Source organism: Dreissena polymorpha, chromosome 9, assembly GCF_020536995.1.
Source record: "Dreissena polymorpha isolate Duluth1 chromosome 9, UMN_Dpol_1.0, whole genome shotgun sequence".
In the NCBI taxonomy this organism is placed as follows: domain Eukaryota; kingdom Metazoa; phylum Mollusca; class Bivalvia; order Myida; family Dreissenidae; genus Dreissena; species Dreissena polymorpha.
In genome coordinates, this window is record NC_068363.1 from 14,277,200 (window position 1) to 14,301,425 (window position 24,226).

The following is a 24,226-nucleotide window of genomic DNA, read 5'->3' on the forward strand; positions in this document are numbered from 1 at the left end:
CCATACAAAATGCAGCCTTAATGAGCTTACCCTCATATGTTGTCTGTTTGCTAGTCTGTCGTTTGGCCCGCCGGACAATGCGACCAGGCACAATAAGCTCTTCATTCTTCTCTCTCACATCCTCTGGCTGAACGGCTATGATGTTTACTCTTGAGATAAAACACATCAGAGAGTTGCAGCCAGCGTTTGATATGCATTATGTAAAGTATGGTAAAAATTTAAACAAAAATACATTTCAGTTTTTGATTACCAAAACTTGGAAATAGGGACTTCACCTTAGAACAGTTCTATTATTAATATGAACCTTCTTATGCAAAATAGGTCATATACCATATGCTCCAGCCCAGCCTGTGCATACCATAGTCATAGAGCTAATCTGTTGGCTTATGAGACCACAAAACCTTCCGTGACATTTAAATAGACAGCATTGCTCCTGTCAAGGTGTTAAAACAGGCACTTGTACCTTACCCTTCTTCCTTAGCCTGAGCCTCTAGGGCGTCCGTGGCTGCGTCAAGCGGATGCTGAATGGCGCAGACCTGGTTAAACACGAGCCCCATGAGGAAGCGCGCTGTGAACTGGTTACTGCGGGAACTGCCCGGGTACGACTGCGCAGTGGATACCAGCATATTGCTCACCTTCACATTGAGGTCTTCTATAAGGCTTAAGATTTCTTTGAATGGTCCCAGGTGGTTGGCAAAATAATCACACAGCTCTTTTGGGTCAATGAAGCTGAAAATTCAAGCTCAAGTTGTGGTAAAATTTACTTGGATTTATTAATGCAAACAGTGTTTGGATAATCATAAAGTTACTTTGAATTACTTGAACTGTTTCAATTTTCAATCAACAATAATGGAGTAATTAACAATATTTTACGTATGATAGGGATTGTAAAGTAATTCAGACTGTTACAGACAAAAAAACTGAAGAGGTATTTGTTACAGTTGTGTAAATGCAGTGTGCTTTTTTTTCTACACCAGAGTCCAGTAAACTGACCCATTTTTAATACCAATGATGGTTTCAAATATTTTTCCAAATAAAAATTAACAAAATCTTAACTCAGAAATGACAAAACACTTAATTTAAAGGGCAATATGAATCTTATTTGTAGATAAGTATAGAAGTATATAAATAGAACTTTCACTTGTACATGAACAACTGCAAGCCAAATAAGGCTTTGTAAGAGAGCATAGGAAGTGCATTTATAAAATCTGGTTTCTCAATAATGCAAGCTTCATACCTATGAACAAACCCTTAAACTTTATAATGCAAAAGGCTTAGTCATAACATATTCAACCAATATTTCACCACCATTTTTAGCTGCTTATTAATTATAACAAGGGCTGTTTGTAAAACATGCATGCCCCCCATATGGGCTGTCCGTTTAAGTGGCAGCCATTGTGTGAAAACGATTTTTGTAACTGTGACCTTGACCTTTGACCTAGTAACCTGAAAATCAATAGGGGTCATCTGCGGGTCACGATCAATGTACCTATGAAGTGTCATGATCCTAGGCAAAAGCATTCTTGAGTTATCATCCAAAAAACATTTTACTATTTAGGGTCACCGTGACCTTGACCTTTGACCTTGTGACCTCAAAATCAATAGGGGTCATCTGCAAGTCATGATCAATCTACTTATGAAGTTTCATGATCCTAGGCATATGCGTTCTTGACTTATCATCCGAAAACCATTTTATTATTTCGGGTCACCGTGACCTTGATCTTTGACCTAGTGACCTCAAAACCAATAGGGGTCATCTGCGAGTCATGATCAATCTACCCGTGAAGTTTCATGATCCTAGGCGTATGCGTTCTTGAGTTATCATCCGGAAACCATTTTACTATTTCGGGTCACCGTGACCTTGACCTTTGACCTAGTGACCTCAAAATCAATAGGGGTCATCTGCAAGTCATGATCAAGCTACCCATGAAGTTTCATGATCCTAGGCGTATGCGTTCTTGAGTTATCATTCAAAAACCATTTTACTATTTCTGGTCACCGTGACCTTGACCTTTGACCTAGTGACCTCAAAATCGATAGGGGTCATCTGCGAGTCATGATCAATGTACCAATGAAGTTTCATGATCCTAGGCCCAAGCGTTCTTGAGTTATTGTCTGACAACCACCTGTTGGACGGACCGACAGACCAACCGACATGAGCAAAGCAATATACCCCCTCTTCTTCGAAGGGGGGCATAAATATTTTGCTATAAGGTAAAACATTGTTGGACATGTCAGTACTTGGTTTTGTGGGTGTCGATGTCATCAAACAGTGTCCTCAGTTCTTCTTTGCCCATGATTCCATCAGCAAAGAAAGCCACAAATTCCTCCCAAGAAATCTTTCCATCATCTGCCAAAAAAAATATTTTCATTCCACAAATGTAACATGTTATCAATTCTGCATAACATGCATAAATTATGCTTAGCCTATATACTGTCAAACTGTTATAACCTTACAGATTAAAATTAACTTTTGTTAAATTATCATTAGCCATATTTACCTTTTCTATCAGCTCTCCTGAAAACCTGAAAATGAAACAGGTATATGTAAACTGTATGCTTACAACCAGAAAACTCATTAATATTTTATAGAAATGAAAATAACAAGACTATTGTCAAGCAATATAAGTCCCCTACCGGCTCCACCATTGTCAGAAATTCCAGATTTATATATATATATATTTGTTGCCATAGCAACCAGAATTTTTTATTTAGGAACAAAATGAAATGACGTGCATAATGTCCATATTGCCATCTATCCATGTTTCAAGTTTCATGAAAAAATATTAAAAACTTAAAAAGTTATTGCAGGATCCAAAAAACCACCATTTTCAGCAGTATTTCTAGTCTATTTGTTGCCATAGCAACCAGAATTTTTGACGTCGGAACGAAATGAAATGACGTGCATAATGTCCATAATGCCATCTATCCATGTTTCAAGTGAACATGAAAAAATATTAAGAACTTTGAAAGTTATCGCAGGATCCAGAAAACCACCATTTTCAGCAGTATGTCTAGTCTATTTGTTGCCATAGCAACCAGAATTTTTGATGTCAGAACGAAATGAAATGACATGCATAATGTCCATATTGCCATCTATCTATGTTTCAAGTTTCATGAAAAAATATTAAGACCTTTAAAAGTTATCGCAGGATCCAGAAAACCACCATTTTCAGCAGTATGTCTAGTCTATTTGTTGCCATAGCAACCATAATTTTTGACGTAGGAATTAAATTAAATAATGGCATAATGTCCATATTGCCATCTATTCATGTTCCAAGTTTCATGAAAAAATATTAAGAACTTTGAAACTTATCGCAGGATCCAGAATTTGACCAGAAAAGTGTGACGAACGGAGACAAAACCATAAGTCCCCTCCGGTGAAACCGGTAGGGGACTAATAAATGGTATTATCAGTACATAATAACATTAAATAACATTAAATAACTAGACATTTATAATTTTGGGTGGTGTAAATTCTTAAAAATAATAGTTCTTAATCAAAGATCTATAACTAATTGATTATATCCCCACCCTTGAGTAAATTTAAGTACATGTGTATCATGCATTGTATTGCAGTAGTAAAATTAAGTTTCTAAAATTTCAAGCTTGATCATGCGAATTGACATCTATTCTATAGATTATAATCCAAGAGGGATTTCAACGGATTTTGAAAACCAGGAGTCAAATGAACCCTTGCTGAAAATTTCATCTGCTTGAGATTAATACATTAATGTTTTTCAGGCTTATTAGGCCTTGTCATTAGGTTGGTGTGGCCTTAGATATGTTCTGTGAAACCTAATTATATTGTGTCTGGCAACTTTTGGGTAATTTAACAGGGACTTTTAATAAAATACTCCATACATACTATAACAAATACAAGTGATACAACTGTCAAAATATCTGCAAAACATCATGGTCTGAACAATATTGAGAAATGTCTTAGGTGTTATTACACAGTTTAGTTAATATATTTATTGCTTTTGGGAGCAATTTGTTTAATATTATTCAGACCCAAGCTGTGCGGGAATTGTGACAGTTGCATCCCATGTTTATGTTTACATTGAATGTAGAGTACCGTAAATCTTCGAATATAATACGCACTTTTTACCTGCCGATTTTTTCTTTAAGTAGGGGGTGCGTATAATATACGAGTTTAGAGCAGAAAAAAAAATTCCTGTGCAAATTTTCAACTTAATCGCTGTTATTCGCTTCGCGGCAGCCATTTTGAACTACACCATTACATCAAAGGGGTGCAACAGGGCTTGCGCTGTCGTTGCCATTTGAGTCATTTGCGAAAATATTGAGAATTTGGCTCAATAAAAATCTTATTTGTGAAAATGCGAAAATCTAGTTAAATTTCATTGAAAACATCCGCCATTTATATCGGACTGGTTTTTTATATTTGTCTCTTTGTTTTAATGAAAGTGTTCGCAATTCGAACAGTTAACAAAACACGGTCTGTACCCGATTATGAGACATCGCTTGACGTTATTGTTATTGAAGTGCACATGGTAGCTGGCCAATCAACATTGAGCTCGCTTACACATGAAATGACGTTGTCAAATGAAACATGAGAACGGGAGGAGCTATCAGATAATATTGGGGCATTCATGCGCAGACACTGTATACTTGGAATACACAGTTAATATCAGCGTCTGCCTACAAAATAGCGACTGGACGCTAAGTCGTATAAAGAAATTAGCAAATAATAAAAAAAATGACAATACCCGTAAATAAATATTTCTTAGCAGACCACTATTTATCTTTCTACCGCATATTTACCATATCTGAAGTAAAGAGTGGTAATTAAATAATTAGTTTTATGATGCTTATAGAGTCTATTACACCTGTCTGCCGATTGCCGAATTAAATTGAAAGGTGATAATTAATTAATTTGTTTTTACTCCCAAACTAGCCTTAATGACAGCAGCTTATTTTAATTAAAGAGATCATGAAAAACACAAGCGGTTTAATTGTATTTTAAGTTATATTAAAGTATCGAGTTTGTAACTCGAAAAAAGAAAAAGTTATTTATCTAGACAACTATAAAAACGGAAGTAACCATTTGTCTTCTTATCATTTTATTATTATTATAATTATTATTGTCCCGAATATTTTCAAATTGAATTAAATGTGAAAACAAAAAAACAGCGTCTCTGCTTCTTTATTTTGTAATTATGACTGCTTGACCCGGATGTCAGCATGGGGCCCGTGTGTTATCGGTAACAATCAATGGTAATATAAATAATAGACAGAGATATTTAATATGCAACTGTCATAACAACAGCACTATAACACATCCCGATCAATATACCAGGGTAACAGATAGTTGACAATTGATTTGCTATTTTCACAACACAAAAATATATTGACACATTTTTTCAAAAATGACCGATTTCGGACACTGATTTTTTAGTGCGTATTTTACTTGGAATTCAATTTTTACCGATAAATTTTGAACATACTCGGGGATGCGTATTATGCACGAGGGCGTATTATATTTGTGGATTTACGGTATGGTTTCATAAAAATGTATGAAGCTTATTTTCTGTGTGAGACCACCAGTTTTCGTTTACCAAGACAAAATAAGCCAGCATATTAATTAACTACTTAAATTTATTTGCACTTGAAATGGCATTGATTTTAAACGTTCTTTTCCAATACAGTTTTAAAATCTTAATCTTTGCATACTTACAGTCACAAACATTCATTTCAACAAATTTTTTTCTTTTTCCGATACAGCACTCCTTTTAAATAGAACATTTTGTGTTGGCTATTAGTATTATTAACTTGGCAGTGGCTAGTCGTACGGCCCTGTACAGTATGGCTAGACAAGAGGCTAGCAGTACGGCTCTGCACGTATAGCCTTTCCTATGGAGATTGTCTAGCAGTACGGCTTATAAAGTATAGAATTATCATTCAGTGCTGTTAATCAGTAATAAATTTGTTTAAGCTCATAAAAGTTAAAAAATTCTTCATCTGTTACGGCTTTCTTTCATGTAATACGGTTGCTTATTTGATTCTTTAATTAGTCGACGTTCCTATGTAAGGCGTGAAAACTGTTTTAATTAGTTGTGGCATCAATATTATGAAATTCAATGACGGCAGCCGTCAAAGGTAGTTCTCAGAAATTGAGTTACACAAATAATTTAATCATCTTTTAGACAATTGATAAATAGATGGTTTCATACAAGCAATATATCAGTTCACTGAAAATGGCCGTGTCTTTAACTGTTGGGGAAAAATTCTCCAATAATGGTGCATTAATAGGCAAAATTGAACAGTACCAACGTTCAAATTGTGCACAGTTTTACAAACGTAGTTGAAGGAACATTGAGGCTGCTAAAAACAGATGCCCTAAGAAAACTTTAAATGAAAATCTTAAAGTGTCGGAAATTACTTACAGTTGTATTCATGGAGGGAAAAACTTCAAATCAAAAGGCAAAGACAAGCAAAATCAGTGGTAAAAAGGATAGCGTTCGCATTATTGATTTTCCTTTATTCTGTTAACTTAAGCGCATTAAGGTCAGTTGAATTATCCTGAGGGATATTAAATAATTATAACTCTCTGATTATACTCCTTTAATTGACGTTTTGGCATAATGCTTTTATCAAAACATTGGAAATTATATGTTAACTTCATTTTTACGTATGAGCACTGATAAACAAACATTGGTCGAAACGCCATTATTTGGGTACTTTCATGAGCTATCAGCATGAAAATCATGTGACACATTCTGTTCTTTCTCCACGTGCAAGAGTAGAATCGCAGCAACAGCGATAAAGAGCAGCTTATCATGTTACACAAAAACTAGCCTCTTGCGCAGCGGAGGTAACAGGACATATGTTTGACGTACGACTTCAGCAATTGACAACATTACTACGAGCATGGGAACAGGGAGAAGAAGTTGTGATTGAAACAGCATCTCAACCTCATGAACCTGCAATTGACAACAGATTACCAGACTTAGAGACAATAACAGAAATACCACCACCCTCATCCAGCGACGATGACGACGGTGTTCCCAATGTAGCTGTGGCAATGGCTGAAGGCCACAATTCAGTGGGTATCACAACAGTAAATGATACAAGTGCCATTGTATCAGCGCGGTCTTTACCAGCCGAAAGTGACACGGGGGCTTCATCGGCTCTTACTGAGGAGAACACTAATAGCAAATCCGGGAGGCGTGATAATGACACTGTCAACATTCCAAAAGACTATGATGCAGAGCCTATGCTATTAAATGACACAGGGGAAGGTGAATGTGCAACAAGCAGCAGTGTTGTGATTTCAGCATCATCAGACTTAGGTAGCATCACTCTCCCGCCACATATCCGGAAACGAGGCCGCCCTAAAGGATCTGAATTAACAATTGTTGGTTTACCGAAAAAGAGACTGAAACTTAAACGTCGACCGGTACCTTTTTGTCAGTTAGAAACAAGTGCAAAAGACAAAATGATGTTGAAATGGTTTGTTGATGATGCTGTTGCCGAGCGGTGCATTACTTAGGAAGAAAAACTAATAACTGAAGAGGAGGTCGAATGTTGTCCTGAGCGTATTGATATGGCTGCCGATGAAACATGCATTGACTGTATCGAGAAATATTTTGAACCGGATGCATGGGTTGCTTTGTTACATGTTCTTGACAGTGTTAAATTAATGACGATTACATGTAAAGTTTGCAATGAGGAGTTAGAAACTAGATGTGTGTGCTGCAACTTGTGTCTCGGCTGGTTCCATTACCATTGTGCAGCAATATCGGATACTCCTAAAACGAAGTTATGGTTCTGCAGTGAATATTCTAGATAAAGGGTATAGATTGTCTGATACACGCTTAAATACGTTTTTATGACTTTAACTTCACACAATGCATATTCTCGATGTAAAAAAGTTCTACTTTACCAAAGATCTTAAAACTAGATGCGTTTGCATCACGATCTGTCTCTGACAAATGTATGATTCTGTAAATAATGTATTCTTTCTTTAAAGTGACATGTCATTTAAGATATGAGCTACTTCATTTGTCATACATGCGAACAACAAAGACACGGATAAGCCTGTGTATTCACACTGTCTTATCTTTGTTGCCGCTGCATCATTACTAGAAATAACACATCAAAAAGCAATCAGTGTCGTTCTGTTGATTTATTTGTTTGCATAGTCGACATAACATGTTGTGAAATAGTGCCTCATATTGTGAAAAAAGGGTATATAACTTCATGTTGTATATGCTTTTGTCAAGTGCTATTATCTGAAAGCAATAAAATCATATTTAATTGTTTTCGTTCTATAATACGGGCAAAAGCCCACGAAGCTGGCGTAGACCGTTCATACATATGGAAATTTAGACATAAAACTACATCTAGCCATGCATCTCAAAAAAATTTGCCATGCGACATATATTTTCACGATGCTATTTATGACCTAGAACAAATCAATAACACGTTGACATATGCTGAATCACATGTAAAAACATACCTCAGGAAAAAGTATATAAATGACATCATGATTCACACTTAATATTCTCGCATTATACAGTGCTCCAGCTAGGATTTGAAAAGGGCAAGGGGGGCTTTTTTGTCAAAAGGGCACTTTGGACGCGCAGTATTTTGTCAAAAGGGCACTTTTGATCGCGCGGGCGTGTCTGGAATGCTTCCTCTTGCATGTTAATATATATGTTATTATTAATTGTTAGAGCATATTATTTCCATTATTATTAAACAATTTAAATATCATGTCTACAATAAGGAATAAATTAATTACAATGTATTGTAATAATGTAATAAGAGATTTATTCATCATCATATGTAAAAAAAAAAAAAAATTAAAAAAAAAATTTAAGGGCAGGGGGGGGGGGGGGGGGCGGGGGGGGCCTAGGAAGGGCAGGGCGGAGGCTCGGGAGGGCAGGGCAGGGCGCCCTTCAATTTAGGCCTAGCTGGAGCACTGCTTATATGTTTTTCTCCGCTACATTAGACCGTTTCAGAATTAAGATTACACAATTATCTCCCCTGAATACTCATCTTCTTCATTTTCTGTCTCATAGACTGGTTCACTACATACATGTATAGTGACAGTCTTTACCAAACACAATTTCGGTAAATATAACCTGTCTAAAACGTTTTGCCTGAATCTTTAATTTCTTTCAAATTTATTTGCTTTGATCTTTTCGATATCTTATTGTTCTTATTATCCTGACAAATCACAAACGCTTGTTAAAAAAATTATTTGTTTTACAAATTATCATGATTATAATTGGCATCCATATTCTCGCAGTTTTCTTGTGGTATTTTTATAACAACACCATACTGTTAACTTGTCAGAATTCGTGACGCATTTTCCATTTGCTCTCAGACAGCAGTTTTACGTGGGATCATGAGCAATATTCTGGTAAGTTGTGGTTGTTATCCATTAGAAATACATTTATTCACAAAATGTAATGATATTCCGATTTAACTTTGTAGTCTTTTAGCTTATTTTCAACGTATTTACACCTCGTCTGCTCGCACTTGGCCGATATCCCGAAAGGTTACATATCACTATATAAAGTTTAGGCCTAAAACCACAAAATCTAAAACCGTTGGATTTCGTACCGAAATTTTTCTTAACCAATCTTCCAGATTCGAAATGAAAAATCCAACAACAGGACATTTAGAAATTGTCTGCATCATTTATCATATTTTAAGATGTAAGTTGGTTTTCCGTTTTTAGAAGCTGTTTGCCAAGGCAAGTGCTGGGCTGCCGCATCACACAACTCCATCCATTCTATTGAGCAAAACTGACAGTTTTGGTTTCCAGAAATAAACAAAGCAGGGATTCCTGAACTATCGATGTTTCCAAGCTATAAACACAGTTATTTGCTGTGGTGATCTTATTATTTATTGGTTCTGTTAGTTTACTTGGATGGAACATGTGTAAACTTTCAAAGTTTTATAGAACTTGAAAAGTCAATATCATTTTCTGTATACCTATAAACAAAAATCAGCAATGGCATTATAAGATCAGATGTGCAAATATTGGCAAAGGGTTGTTAAATTAACAATTTGAAGGCAATGATGCTGATGAAATATGAAGGTTCCCTTGCAAATTTAGTCTGTATATCGACAAGTGTCTGCCAGTACATGTTAATGTCAAACTAGTAATACAAAACTTACCACAAGTATGTAAAAGAACTAAGTACCTGTTGTGATCATTTTTAGTGAGATAGTGTAATTCTAAACAGTAGCAAATAGCTTGTTTAGTTAGAGCATAATGCCATAAATATGATTTCCTTTTATTGTGTAATTAATAAATTTGTTGTTACTTGTTGTTCCATGAAAAATGTTTTATGCGCTAGTACAAAATCAGCATGGTTAACCCCACGCTTTTCAGAGAAAAAGTGGAGATATTGTGGTTATCTCCATCTTCCGTCCGTCCGTCCTGGTCACTATCTCCTCCTACACTATAAGCACTAGAACCTTGAAACTTACACACATGGTAGCTATGGGCATATGTGCGACCCTGCACTATTTGGAATTCTGATCTGACCCCTGGGTCAAAGTTATGGGGGTTGGGGTCGAGCCGTGTAAGAGATTTTCACTCATTTTTTATGTTATTTTACATTAACTTCTTTATTTCTACACCGATTTACTTCAAATTGATATTGAACATCTCTTATGACAATACAGTCAATCTCAACTATGCATGGCCCCATTACCAACCCTGGGGCGCCCTGCCCACATAGACCAAGCCCACACAAAATTGCCTTTTTATACTATAATTTCTTCATTTCTACGCCGATTCACTTCGAATTTATACTGAACTTCTCTTATGACAATACTGTCAATCTCAACTATGCATGGCCCAAATACCAACCCTGGGGCGCCCCGCCCACATAGACCACACCCACCCAAAATTGCCTTTTTTACTTTAATTTCTTTATTTCTACATTGATTCACTTCAAATTGATACTGAACTTCTCTTATGACAATATGGTCAATCTCAACTATGCATGGCCCCATTACCAACCCTGGGGCGCCCCTGGGTCAAACATGCGGCATGGGGATACGCGTCGGCCTCTGCAGCGCCATTTCTAGTTAATTTTGTAAAAGGTTATAAAATATTACTTCATTGATTCCACAGTTTTGCAAAAGATACCATCACTTTGGAATTTCATATACGTAAATATTCTTGTAAATTGATGACAGTGTTTTAGTATTACTGATTGTGTAACTATTATTTTATGTGCAAATAAATGATGTGAAGCGTTTTGTATCTCCGCACAATACCACACACCTTTTTATATATATACTAAATATATATACTAATGTCATTTACATGCTTCTGCTAGCGGCTTACCCAAGAAAGACAATGACTTCTTTAGCGTAAGAATTCCCGGGTACATTTCAGTAAATTTTCCGTACCAGGTGTACATCTAAGAATACTTAAGAGTACCCCGGGTACATTTAATTAGTACCCGAGCCAACAATGAGCAGTACTTAGTGTCTTATGGGTGATCTTAAGAACGCTCCCACTTAAGGGATCAATACAGAAACCTCCCAGTTACTAAGCAGACACCATATCCACTATACCGCAGCCACCGAACCAGCTTTAAATTCCTGCGGCTAGAAAACACACAAAATTATAAGATGCTAGATCTTAAAGCTAGGAACATGTTACTCGTTTGAAGATTGAATTTTTTGGATGCATTACTTTATTTTTGAAACAATAATACTATTTTGAACACAATAATGTAAAATATTTTTTATTAAAAATACATGGTGATCAAAAAAGCTTTTGCCCGTAAATTGGGTAGCACCTATAATCATATATTAAATTTCTGTCAATTTACGTTTCCTATTCTCTTTTATCGTTTTTATCCTTTTCACATTAAGTTTCCTTTTATTTTTTTGTTATAAACATTTCTCATTGTGATGTCGCAATTTTCATTGACTTAGTTAATATTATTTACTATATATTTATTGTATACATTTGATATTTGCATGTACAATGCGTATTTATATACTCAATAACTATGATTTCTATTGATTGCTGTAATTGTTGTTTGGCGAATTTAATTTACATTAATATATCTCCCTTGTTTACACCCTTTATATACTATGCACGAATCGGATTTCCAACCACGACAAAACATAAACCAGACTGCAAATACCGTGACGAGGACTACAAGAGCAAGTCTAAAGGCTAGAAATTTCGGAATCTGCACGTAAATCAATAATTAATCAATATATTTATGTGTCATAACAGCCGTACGGCTAGACAATCTCCATAGGAAAGGCTATACATGCAGAGCCGTACGGCAAGCCTCTTGTTTAGCCATACAGCTAGCCTCTTGTTTAGCTGTACGGGGCCATATGACTAGCCCAGAGCTCCAGATAAGGGTCGTATTTTTGTAATTACGAATTATTTTCAAGTCTGTTACGTATTTATTTTAAAATATTGTCGTACCATTAAGAATTACAAAATCAAGTTACGAATATTATTTTTACATCGGTTCGTATCGATTTTTATTGAGTTCTTTTCGCGTATTAAAGATCTTTTCGATGCTTATATTAAATGGTTATCGGGTAACCGGGGTTTGTTTAACAAAACGCATTTTTTCCAATAAAAGCGGTGTGTACAGTCTATCTGTCAAAAAACAATGGCGGCGCCCAGAGAGCGTCCTAAAAAACTGCAAAGCGTGCAAAAACACACTTTTAACATATTGTACGCAAAGCGAGTCGAAGTTGAATGTTAAGAAAGACATTATAGAAAAGATCTTATACGATGTTGTATGTTCAGTTACCAAACAGTCAGAAAAGCTAAAAAAAACGTGACACGACGGGTCCAAGCTTAAACAAAAAAACATCGAATGAGTGGAAGGGACAATGCTCGTGGCCAATCGTTGAAAAGATTGAAGGGGAGACCCGTTTTAATTGTGAAATATGTAAAAATTCATCGAAGGCATGCAATCTAAGCACAGTTTGGGCAAATGAAGGTATATGAAAAATAAAATTGTATAATACTGAATAGACACTAAATTAAGTTGCTTGTATGGTTATTTTGATTTTTTGCATGAAAATAACCATTATTATTAATTTTTAGGTCATTCAGAAAAGTTAAGAATATTTTTCCAAAACTTAGTAGTAACGTTAAGAATAAAATTTCAGAGTTAAGAATTATTTTTGAAAATCTGGAAGTAACGTTAAGAATTTCACAAAACCTTATCTGGAGCTCTGTTAGTTGCAATAATTCAACTCTAAGCTTTATAGCCCAATGGGCTGCTTAGAGTTGCAATGTGCTCTCTCTTGTCCATGGGTGCAAAATGTTATCAACAATGCAAGGGTTAAGGAACACTGAAACTGCAAGAACTTATTAAAGTTTACCTATCTAAACCACTAACTCATCCAAATGGTACCATTAAAGCAAGAAATAATTGATTTTATTGACTTAGGTTTTGTTTTGTACGCTGTATCCACCATATTAGAAAATTGACCCAATATTGGTTAGGTCGCAGTACACCAATATTTTGCACGTTGCAGGGTTCGCCAAAACCGTCGGTCCGCCGGTCCTGACCGGCAAATTTTTCTCAGGACCGACAAGTGATTTAAGATAATCGGTCCGACTGACCGACACAATCGCATGAAAAATGGTTTCAAAAAGATCACTCAAATTGTATAATAATAATAATGTGCTATTAAATTAATAGAAGGTAAATGCTTTTTGTTCAACTACTGTCAAAATCCTTTTTTTCTTACCTTCATTTTGATGTTTAAAGTTGAATTAGAATTGACATCCGAGTTCAAAATCAATGGTCTTTGTTAAAAAAAATCAACCGAGTGCGTCCGCCATTTTGTTTGTTCCATTTATTTTCTCCACAACACAAACCGCATGAAAACTTGTTTCAACAGGCATTTGTGAGCATTTCTGTTAAATAGTTTCATTATTATTTTGTTCTGGGAAGGATATATTTCAATTTACATACCAACAATTTCTGAAATCAAAATTAGATTTTTCACCCGATGTACTATATTTCGGATATTTTAAAATTCGGACATAGGGATATTTATGTGTTGATTTGTTGTTGATAGTTTGTAGCAATATGTTTTGTGTTATTTCAGACAACAAGAATGAAAGGTGGTAATTATCATGGGCCTTTCTATCAAGAAATAGGTGTGAAATACATTCATTTAATTGAACCTGGAAATCAACCACCTCAGCTAAGAGAAAATATTTTAACAATAGGTGTTGTTTTAGATCTTGTGAATTGGCTAATAAACAGAAATTTAAGTCATCCAAAGTATAGTGAATGGGTGTGTGCATTTAAGTCAAACTTGATTGATTGGATGTCACCCTAACTTTTCAAGAACACGGATTTGTAGAGCTGTGGAGGCTAAAAAACAGTTTGACAAAAAGAAGTCTAAAAAGTATGCCTTTGGTTTATATGTGGTTTATTATCAATATAATAATTGTTTAATTATATCGACATTGGACATGTTTTAATTGTATGTTAATGTGATCAAAACCAATAAACATCTAAAAGGTACTTCTTTTGTTGTGATTTGCTGTTATAGTTTAGTTGGACAGTGGGACTGACAGAAACTGTTTCGGACTGACAAAAATTTCAAGTCTGTCAGTCCGAATGACTGACAGATTTTTCAAGTTTTGGCGAACCCTGACGTTGGGTTATGTGCTCCAGCCTATAAAGTCGATAACGATGTGGTATTCGATACAGAATACACTGTTTCAAATTTTAACATAAACATGTCAGCGAGAAAAGTGTGTTGAAACATCGTCGTGTTTTTATAGGGTGCATGCAAAAGATACAGGCCTTTTCCGCCCTATGCCACGGGTCCGAAATTCGGCCCCATTCCCAATGCAAATCTGGTTGTTTTTTTCCCAATTGAATTTTTTTTTTCCCAATTCCCAAAAAAAAAAAAAAAAAAAAAATTTTTTTTTTTTTTTTTACCTTAAAATATATAAGTTAACCTGATCCAGTGTAGAAAATAGAAAGTGTTGCATAATTAAATTATCTGTTGCCTTGAATTTGTTTAAAAAACTGTAAAATATGTTAATGATTATTTAAGACTTTCCTTATTTTCGTCAAAATCCGGCGCTTCGCACGATTTTTTTCACCTCAAAAAGGCCAGGCCTTTTCCCCGAATTCAGATTAAAAAACCTGCACTTATCTCACATGTTCATAATACTTTGTAAAATTTTTATAATAAGTTATCAAATTGTCGTTATTTACCAGTTAACGGCTTCTTGAAAATATAAGAAACACTATTTACATGCAATAATTTTTCCCAAATGAGCCAATTTTGCGAATAATTTTTTTCCCAAAATGGGGCAGTGTCCGACAAATCCATTGCCCGGAGCCCGGGGGCTACTGAAATTTTTCATCGGGCTACTGAAATTTTCCAGCTGACGCCCGCCGGGCTACTGTAAATCTATAAGAGCGGTAGCCCGTTTGATTGACAGACATACGTAGAATAAACACGCTGACCATGTGTTTCAACACCGTGTATTGCTTATAATCCGATAACAAAGTGCATTTAATTATCTAATCAGTCACCGATCACTTGCGGTAATGTCGTAAACAGTAACAGTGTATTTTAATCATTCAATCAGAATCAACATTTGTCGTCTGCTAATAATATAATGAGAGCCGGTTGGATAGTTGGCGCACATGATGCAACATCATTTCGCAGTTTGGAATTCTTTGTTAACCGCAACAATGACGTTTTTGATGTCGTTAAATATCCAAGGACGCCGGACATTAAATAAATCAAAACAATAGCGGATTCTTCAAAACGGTAACGAAACTGAAAATTAATATTAATAACAACGGTGTGAACGCGGTTAACACCTGCTTATTAGTTTGCATTGTAAATTTAATAATTGGATTAATCGACTGTTAATCAATAATCCCATATATGCCCAATTAATATTTTTTAAACCAAATTATGGGAGGGTAGTATAGATGATGATAGTCATAAACACAAACGTTTGCAATTTTAAAGTGTCAAATGAATTTCGGCATATGGTTCTATTTAAAGATATGATGAAACAAGCTCCCAATCAGGACCGTTCAATTGCAACATGCGTTAATCACCTGCCACGGTTTGCGCGCGTTGTGTATGTGTACAGCTATTTTAGGTTACAAAATTCTACATTTAATAAATGAATTTCTTTGTCCAGATAAAAAGCGCGCAAAAATTGGCATGGGTGTTCTTATTTGTAAATAAAAATTTCGTAGCGGGTACAACATTGAGATTATTTAATTTCCATTAAAAGTTTCGTTGTGAATTTCAACTAAAGTACCAGGGTATCTCGCGAATTATTTGGCATTGACGTTTCCTCTTAATAAAATATAATGTAAACACGCTGTATCGTTACCGTTACACTGTATCAGTTCCTTCATTTTTGAAACAATTATTGTATTGTATACTGACTGCACACAAGTGTCGTAACATACGGAAGCAATACGTAAATTCGGACAGTACTTAAAGTCGGACACAAGTAAATAAATGATTTAATACTCTTAATTTCTTGAAACTCGGTATTTGTTGTTTAAAAATGCAATTGCATTGATTAACACCGTACGAATCAATCGTATTGATCATCTAAACGCTTTATTTACGTTTCCACCTTAACGTGCTGTCCGAATTTAAGTACACATGCATGTGCACATATATGTAATATCTACATGTAGTATATGATTTTCTTTGGTACATTTACATTTAAGTACAAGGTGCCTGTACTGTAACATTAATTAACGATATTGACTGTGTGCATCAGACTACTTGCTGTATTATGTATATGTATGCATACATATTATGTATATGTAAATGTAGAAATAAAATAAAGATGAAAACCTGCCTCTTATCATTTTGTAGGAAAATTTTATGGGCTACCAAATATTTTTATTGGTAGCCCAGTGGGCTACCTGAAAAATAAGAAATTTGTCGGACACTGTGGGGGTTTTCACGACGCGAAATTCCCAAAATTCCAGTGTGGCGTATTCCCAAAATGGAGCGGAAAAAGCCTGAGATAACATCCGTAGGTTGACATTCAGGTAAATTTAACATGTTTATGAAGTTTATTCATTATTTTCCTCAATTTGTCTCGAACGACGTCTGTTTAGTGAAGCGCACGGATTCGCTGCGCTGAACTGCACCCATGTTTATGAATGGGTGCATATGGACTGCCAGAGCAGCCATAGCAAAAATTTTCAAAGGCTCTGGGAGTCCGTATATATGGACTAGCCACTGCCTATAAACTTTTGTGAAGTTTACATTTTGACAAGTTTTTCTCTCTTTTTAAGTGCAGTTTTTGAAACCATTTCTGATAGCTTTTGAAATATCTTACATCTGAAATTCTTAATCGCCTTGGCGCAATAACTGAAACAGTATCAATAAATCAATGAAAATATTCAGCTGCGGTACTAAAAGCCCAATATCCGAAATAATATTGTATCCGAAATACATAATATTACTTCGGAACAAATATAACATTACTGATGCAAACAAATAAATATCCGAACACCTAATAATGTGCAGATATGTCGTGTGTTATTTAATTGTGATACACTCCAATATTATACTCACGTCGAGGAAAATTGTCATTCCCTTTTCTACCACTGTTGTTTCAGCCATTTTTGTAGACGGGTTTATAATATTGTTACGAATAAACCGAGCGGAAGAAATATAGGCGAGGTATAAAACCCGGAACTATCCGGAAATCTTTATGGTAAAACCCGGATCCGATATAAATGGTTATAACTTCATTATTATTCGTCCGATATTAATTATAATGGTACCGTTGTAAAGAAGATCCTCTACAGATTCTAACCATATCAAAATATTTTATGGCAGGGTCGTAGTCGGCCTGTAAATCGCGGACAAAGTCGGCCTGTTTTCACGTTTTTTTTTACACACGCAAATGCCGAGAAGAAAACCCGGATCCGATATAAATGGTTATAACTTCATTATTATTCGTCCGATATTAATTATAATGGTACCGTTGTAAAGAAGATCCTCTACAGATTCTAACCATATCAAAATATTTTATGGCAGGGTCGTAGTCGGCCTGTAAATCGCGGACAAAGTCGGCCTGTTTTAACGTTTTTTTTTACACACGCAAATGCCGAGAAGAAAACCCGGATCCGATATAAATGGTTATAACTTCATTATTATTCGTCCGATATTAATTATAATGGTACCGTTGTAAAGAAGATCCTCTACAGATTCTAACCATATCAAAATATTTTATGGCAGGGTCGTAGTCGGCCTGTAAATCGCGGACAAAGTCGGCCTGTTTTAACGTTTTTTTTTACACACGCAAATGCCGAGAAGAAAACCCGGATCCGATATAAATGGTTATAACTTCATTATTATTCGTCCGATATTAATTATAATGGTACCGTTGTAAAGAAGATCCTCTACAGATTCTAACCATATCAAAATATTTTATGGCAGGGTCGTAGTCGGCCTGTAAATCGCGGACAAAGTCGGCCTGTTTTAACGTTTTTTTTTACACACGCAAATGCCGAAAAGAAAACCCGGATCCGATATAAATGGTTATAACTTCATTATTATTCGTCCGATATTAGTTATAATGGTACCGTTGTAAAGAAGATCCTCTACAGATTCTAACCATATCAAAATATTTTATGGCAGGGTCGTAGTCGGCCTGTAAATCGCGGACAAAGTCGGCCTGTTTAACGTTTTTTTTTACACACGCAAATGCCGAGAAGAAAACCCGGAACCGATATAAATGGTTATGACTTCATTATTATTCGTCCGATATTAATTATAATGGTACCGTTGTAAAGAAGATCCTCTACAGATTCTAACCATATCAAAATATTGTATGGCAGGGTCGTAGTCGGCCTGTAAATCGCGGACAAAGTCGGCCTGTTTTAACGGTTTTTTTTACACACGCAAATGCCGAGAAGAAAACCCGGAACCGATATAAATGGTTATAACTTCATTATTATTCGTCCGATATTAATTATAATGGTACCGTTGTAAAGAAGATCCTCTACAGATTCTAACCATATCAAAATATTTTATGGCAGGGTCGTAGTCGGCCTGTAAATCGCGGACAAGGTCGGCCTGTTTTAACGGTTTTTTTACACACGCAAATGCCGTAAAGAAAACCCGGAACCGATATAAATGGTTATAAATGCATTATTATTCGTCCGATATTAATTATAATGGTACCGTTGTAAAGAAGATCCTCTACATTTTCTAACCATATGAAAATATTTTATGGCAGGATCGTAGTCGGCCTGTAAATCGCGGACAAAGTCGGCCTGTTTTAAACGGTTTTTTTTTACACACGCTAATGCCGTAAAGAAAACCAGGAACCGATATAAATGGTTATAAATGCATTATTATTCGTCCGATATTAATTGTAATGGTACCGTTGTAAAGAAGATCCTCTACAGTTTCTAATAATGTTAAAATATTTTATGGCAGGGACAGTGTTAACCTGTAAATCGCTGTGCGGTAAAAGTTGACCGAAAAATACCGTGTTTTTTTTAACACAGAACAATGTCTTGAGGAAAACACGGAAAAGCTAAAAGGGGTTATAAAAGCATCCTTTTCCCAACCGACCATACATTTTTGGTACCGTTGTTACGGTATTGTTCCACTGTTTCTAAATATGTAAAAAATATTGTGAGAAAGCATAATATGAAATAAGGCGAAGCATCAAAGCGAAAATGGTTATAAATGCATTATTATTCGTCCGATATTAATTATAATGGTACCGTTGTAAAGAAGATACTCCACAGTTATTAACCATGTCAAAATAATTTATGGCAGGGTCAGAGTCCGCCTGTAAATCCCGGTCAAAGTCAGCCTGTTTTAACGGTTTTTTTTACACACGGAAATGCCTTAAGGAAAACCCGGAGAAGGTAAACGGGGTTATAAAACAGTATTATTGACTCGATATTAATTATAATGGTATTGTAGTACAGGAGAACCTCCACAGTTTCTAACCATCTAAAAATATTTTAAGGCAGGTTCAGATTCAGCCTGTAAATCGCGGTCAAAAACGGCCTATTTTAACGTTTTGTACACGCGCAAATGCCTATAGGACTACCCGGAAAAGGTGATAAAATCATCACTTTCCCAACCGACCATACATTATTTGATACCATTGTAATGTAAACAATGGACCTATTCCTACGGCCGTGTTAATACCAATATGAAAAGATGCCATATCAATCCACAACCCCTGGGTAGGTAGATGGGCACCTTAGACCACTAAGTCACGGTAACTATGTCTGTTACTGCTACTTTTGACATTGATATTACCAGTTAAATGTCAATTTCGTGACATGGTTCATGCAATACCCTGAAATTTTCCGGGGACACAGTAACAACAACTGCCAATTAAGGATACAATGGTCGCGATCACAGGTTAGTGCCACCCTTGTATATCTGCTCTTGGCATGTTGTTCTTACTTACTGTCAATCGAAGATTTGGGTCTTGGGTAGATATACAGCTTGTTGTCAAACCGTTCCGATCCGAATACTTAAATAAGAAGTTTTTTGTTAAGAAAAAAATCATAACTGCAATACAAGTCTAGCTTTGATCACGATATAAATCATATAAACATTTTATGAATCGGTGTTGATATAAAGTGTGTTAATTGACCTTGTGCTCGAATTGTTGTGTTTGATTTTATTTACTAACAATGCCTTTAGTAGTGGGACATAGCCAGACAAAGTACTTGTCTGATTATTTGTGTAAGGGATCGTACACAGTGTTCTCGTATTCTGGATATAAAACGCTCCAGTTTATGTACGAGAGGGACGTTTTTGAAGTTGCGCCTTTCTTTTCGGTAAGTACCGTGCACAGTACATATATATATATATATATATATATATATATATATATATATTATGATATGATTATATATTGTATATATGGGTAGATTGCTCACTATGTATTGTTCACGATGTCTATACATAGTTATTTACGGGTGCATACAATCACCGCAAAGTACCGAAAAGCATCGAATAGCACCGAAAAGCACCGAAAATACACTCAATTTCTCGCTATATATATGCAATATATCGTTTCTAGTGTGTGTTAACGGGTTTAATTAGTTAATTAATGGTTATATGATTGTATGTCTATACTACAAAATTGGATAAATATCGGCAATATACCGACCGAAATGCTTTTCCTGTGAAGACCGAAAAGCACTCAATTTCTCGCTATATATATATATATAGAGTTCCTATAAACGGATTTAAATTAAATAAAAGTTAAGAAAAACATGTGTGGCAAAAATACCAAATAAGCCAGATACTTCATTCTGATTTCGTCAATACTGTACAGATCTTAAATTTACGGATCATTGTAATTTCCTGCAACGATATCTATTCATACGACACACGAACACTAACACGGATCTTAATTAAGCAGACAAATGCTTCTGCTATTCACAAATTCACACGAGCCGCACTTTTATAAAGGATAATAACTGAATATACACTTATTGACAGAGATCAACGCAAATGTATATTATGTAACCTAAATGACATCGAGGATGAATTTCACTTTGTTCTTAAATGTCCTTATTATAATGATGTTAGGAATGCATTAATTCCGAAATATTATAGAATCCGACCGAATATGTTCATGTTTATTAAACTACTTAATAGCACAAACAAAACTGTATTAAGAAAGCTAGCCATGTATTGTTTAACATGCTTTAAAATAAGAGAAAATGTCATATATATGTAGTGTTAAATAGAAGTACATTTTTCACAAAAAAAAATAAGGTCAGAAATATGTAACTGTATCTATATTTTTGTAAACCTATATGCATAACATTGTGTGACCACTGTGTATTAAACCCATCCATGTACCATTCTCACGAAATATGTTCACGAAATATATTTCGTGTTTATTTAGATTATTTATTCTTTAAAATTATGTGTGTTTTTGGGTGTACTTCAACGCATGCTGTTATTTATATGTATGTTAATAACGATGAGCTTCACATGCTTAAGTCAAAAATAAACTATTCTGTTATATTTGCAAAGGCAGCAGCATCATACTAAAACAATCCCAGAAAAATAATGAATATCAACCGACATGACCGACAGAAATGATTCGATGCACGATGTGAATCAAAATTTAGTTTAATTTATACGACACAAAGAAACTTTTTTAGTTTACGGATCATTTCGGCTTAGAGGACTAAGACAGTCATGTAAAATATCAAATAAAATATATAGTTATAATCAACTGGTAGCAAGTTATAAATATATCGGCAATGTACCAACCGAAAAGCACTTCATGCTGTTTATCATCTTATACGTAAATTGATGTAAATGTTTTAAGTTTTTCTAATTGACGTGAAACTCTTAAATAGAAATTGCAGCATGAATTTTAGTTCATGTGCTTTGTATTAATAATAGCGATTTTAATGGTTCCATTAAAACCATTTATTGCGCGAGCATCGAGACACTTTTGAGTTATTGATGTTAGCACAATGCAAGGTGACACAATAGTATCAGTTTTTAATTATGTGTAATTTCATTCGCACCTCTCGCTTAACTCAACGTTCAAAGGCACGCGCACTTTCACACTTTATTAGCGCCGTCTTTAATCTGTTCTATCTCTTTTTACAGAACAGATTGATGTGAACTTAATGAACACAATTATTTTAACTAATGCAAGTTTAGCTAGAATTAATATATGACTTCTTGCTATACAATCATTATCATTCGAAAATGGATCTTATTTAATTGTGGTTCCTTCTTTGAACTTATGCTGTCCGCCAACATATAGAATAGGTAGTGTCAGTAATAAATGTATTGCTTTAGATTCACATGTTTGTTTTTTTTAAGACATGTAAGATGCAAATGTGTCTAACTTATATTGTTTTCTGGTCTTTAAGCTATCTGATATATGTGACTACGTGCTATTTTGTTGGAGAAATGAAAGATTCAAATGTGTCTTATTTATATTTTATCCATGTATCGTGTGTATTCAGTGTCATGCGAAAATATATCTTATTTCTTAATTTCCACCTTCACACTTTATTAGCGCCGCCTTTAATTAGTTCATTAAATTAATTAATTTAATATAATGTGCAACGGTGAGGTGGATCAATGCTCGTTGTTAATTTAAATACACACCACTTCAGCAATAAATGAAATCAGTTATTTTGGCTGTAAATCCATTTTTTTCCGTACAGTAGCCATGTTCCTGTGTATTGAGCTGATAAGATCACCACAGCAAGTTGCTAATACACAGTGTAGACATAAACGAAATTGGTTATTTTGACTGTAAATCCAATTTTCCAGTACAGTAGCCATTATGACCATGTTCCTGTGTATTGAGCTGATACGATACCCACAGCAGGTTGCTTATACACAGTGTAGACTTCCCCTGTTTTATTATAGTATTTGTTATTTACCTGCTTGGAATAAATGACGTGTATTCATTCGGGTCTGATGGCGTTTTGTTAAAGGTCATTTAATGCAGCAAAGCTGGTTTTCTGACTTAATTTTTTAATCATTTCAATGTAAAAAAGAAATAATGAAACAATGAATGTGTAATTTAATTCTCAACTCTCGCTTAACTCAACGTTCAATGGGACGCGCATAGTTCTTTTTATAAATTATGTACAAATATAATATGCTGTACATTGTTGTTTATTTACTCAAGAAGTACCAGAAAGAAGCATTGTTATGTATAAAGCGCTTTACTTTTTCAAAATTCTACATTAAATAAAGAAATATCGTATTTTTTGGTTAAGTGTACGTGCTTGATATATATTCATAAAATAGCAGTTTTTTTTTTAAACATTCGGTCTTTAACCTTTAATTTGCTGCAAATGAACAGAAGAACTGCCTTTTTTATTTTTATACTTAAATCAACATTTAACGAAGTCATTATTGACTAAATAAATATGTACATTTTTTCACTCCATTAAAATCGGCCCTTATAGTTTACTTTCATGTATATATAGAATAATTGAGTGCTTTTCGGTGATTCTATGCTGGCGCGATAGTGCTTTTCGGTTGCAAATAAAAATACTTTTGTGCGTGATCTTTACACTTAAATCAATATTTAACGAAGTGATTAATTACTTAATTAATACGTACATGTTTTCAATCCATTATAAACGGCACTTATGGCTTACTTTCATGAAAATATGAAGAAATTGAGTGCTTTTCGGTGATTCTGTGCTGTCGCGGGAGTGCTTTT

At 34.9% G+C, this 24,226-nt stretch overlaps 1 protein-coding gene across 1 annotated transcript in view; it reads right to left on the reverse strand.

The window, feature by feature from the left end:
- The window catches only part of LOC127844169 (N-terminal EF-hand calcium-binding protein 1-like), a 37,919-nt gene extending 20,231 nt beyond the window's left edge, over positions 1–17,688 (reverse strand). Inside the window, exons 1-5 of the mRNA XM_052374221.1 lie at positions 17,590–17,688; positions 2,502–2,526; positions 2,242–2,350; positions 469–729; positions 31–149 (exon numbers count right to left, since the gene is read on the reverse strand). Of these exons, the coding sequence (XP_052230181.1) occupies positions 31–149; positions 469–729; positions 2,242–2,350; positions 2,502–2,526; positions 17,590–17,637 (562 nt within the window). The 5' untranslated portion in view covers positions 17,638–17,688. The remainder of the gene's footprint in view (positions 1–30; positions 150–468; positions 730–2,241; positions 2,351–2,501; positions 2,527–17,589) is intronic.
- Between the last annotated feature and the right edge of the window lie 6,538 nt (positions 17,689–24,226).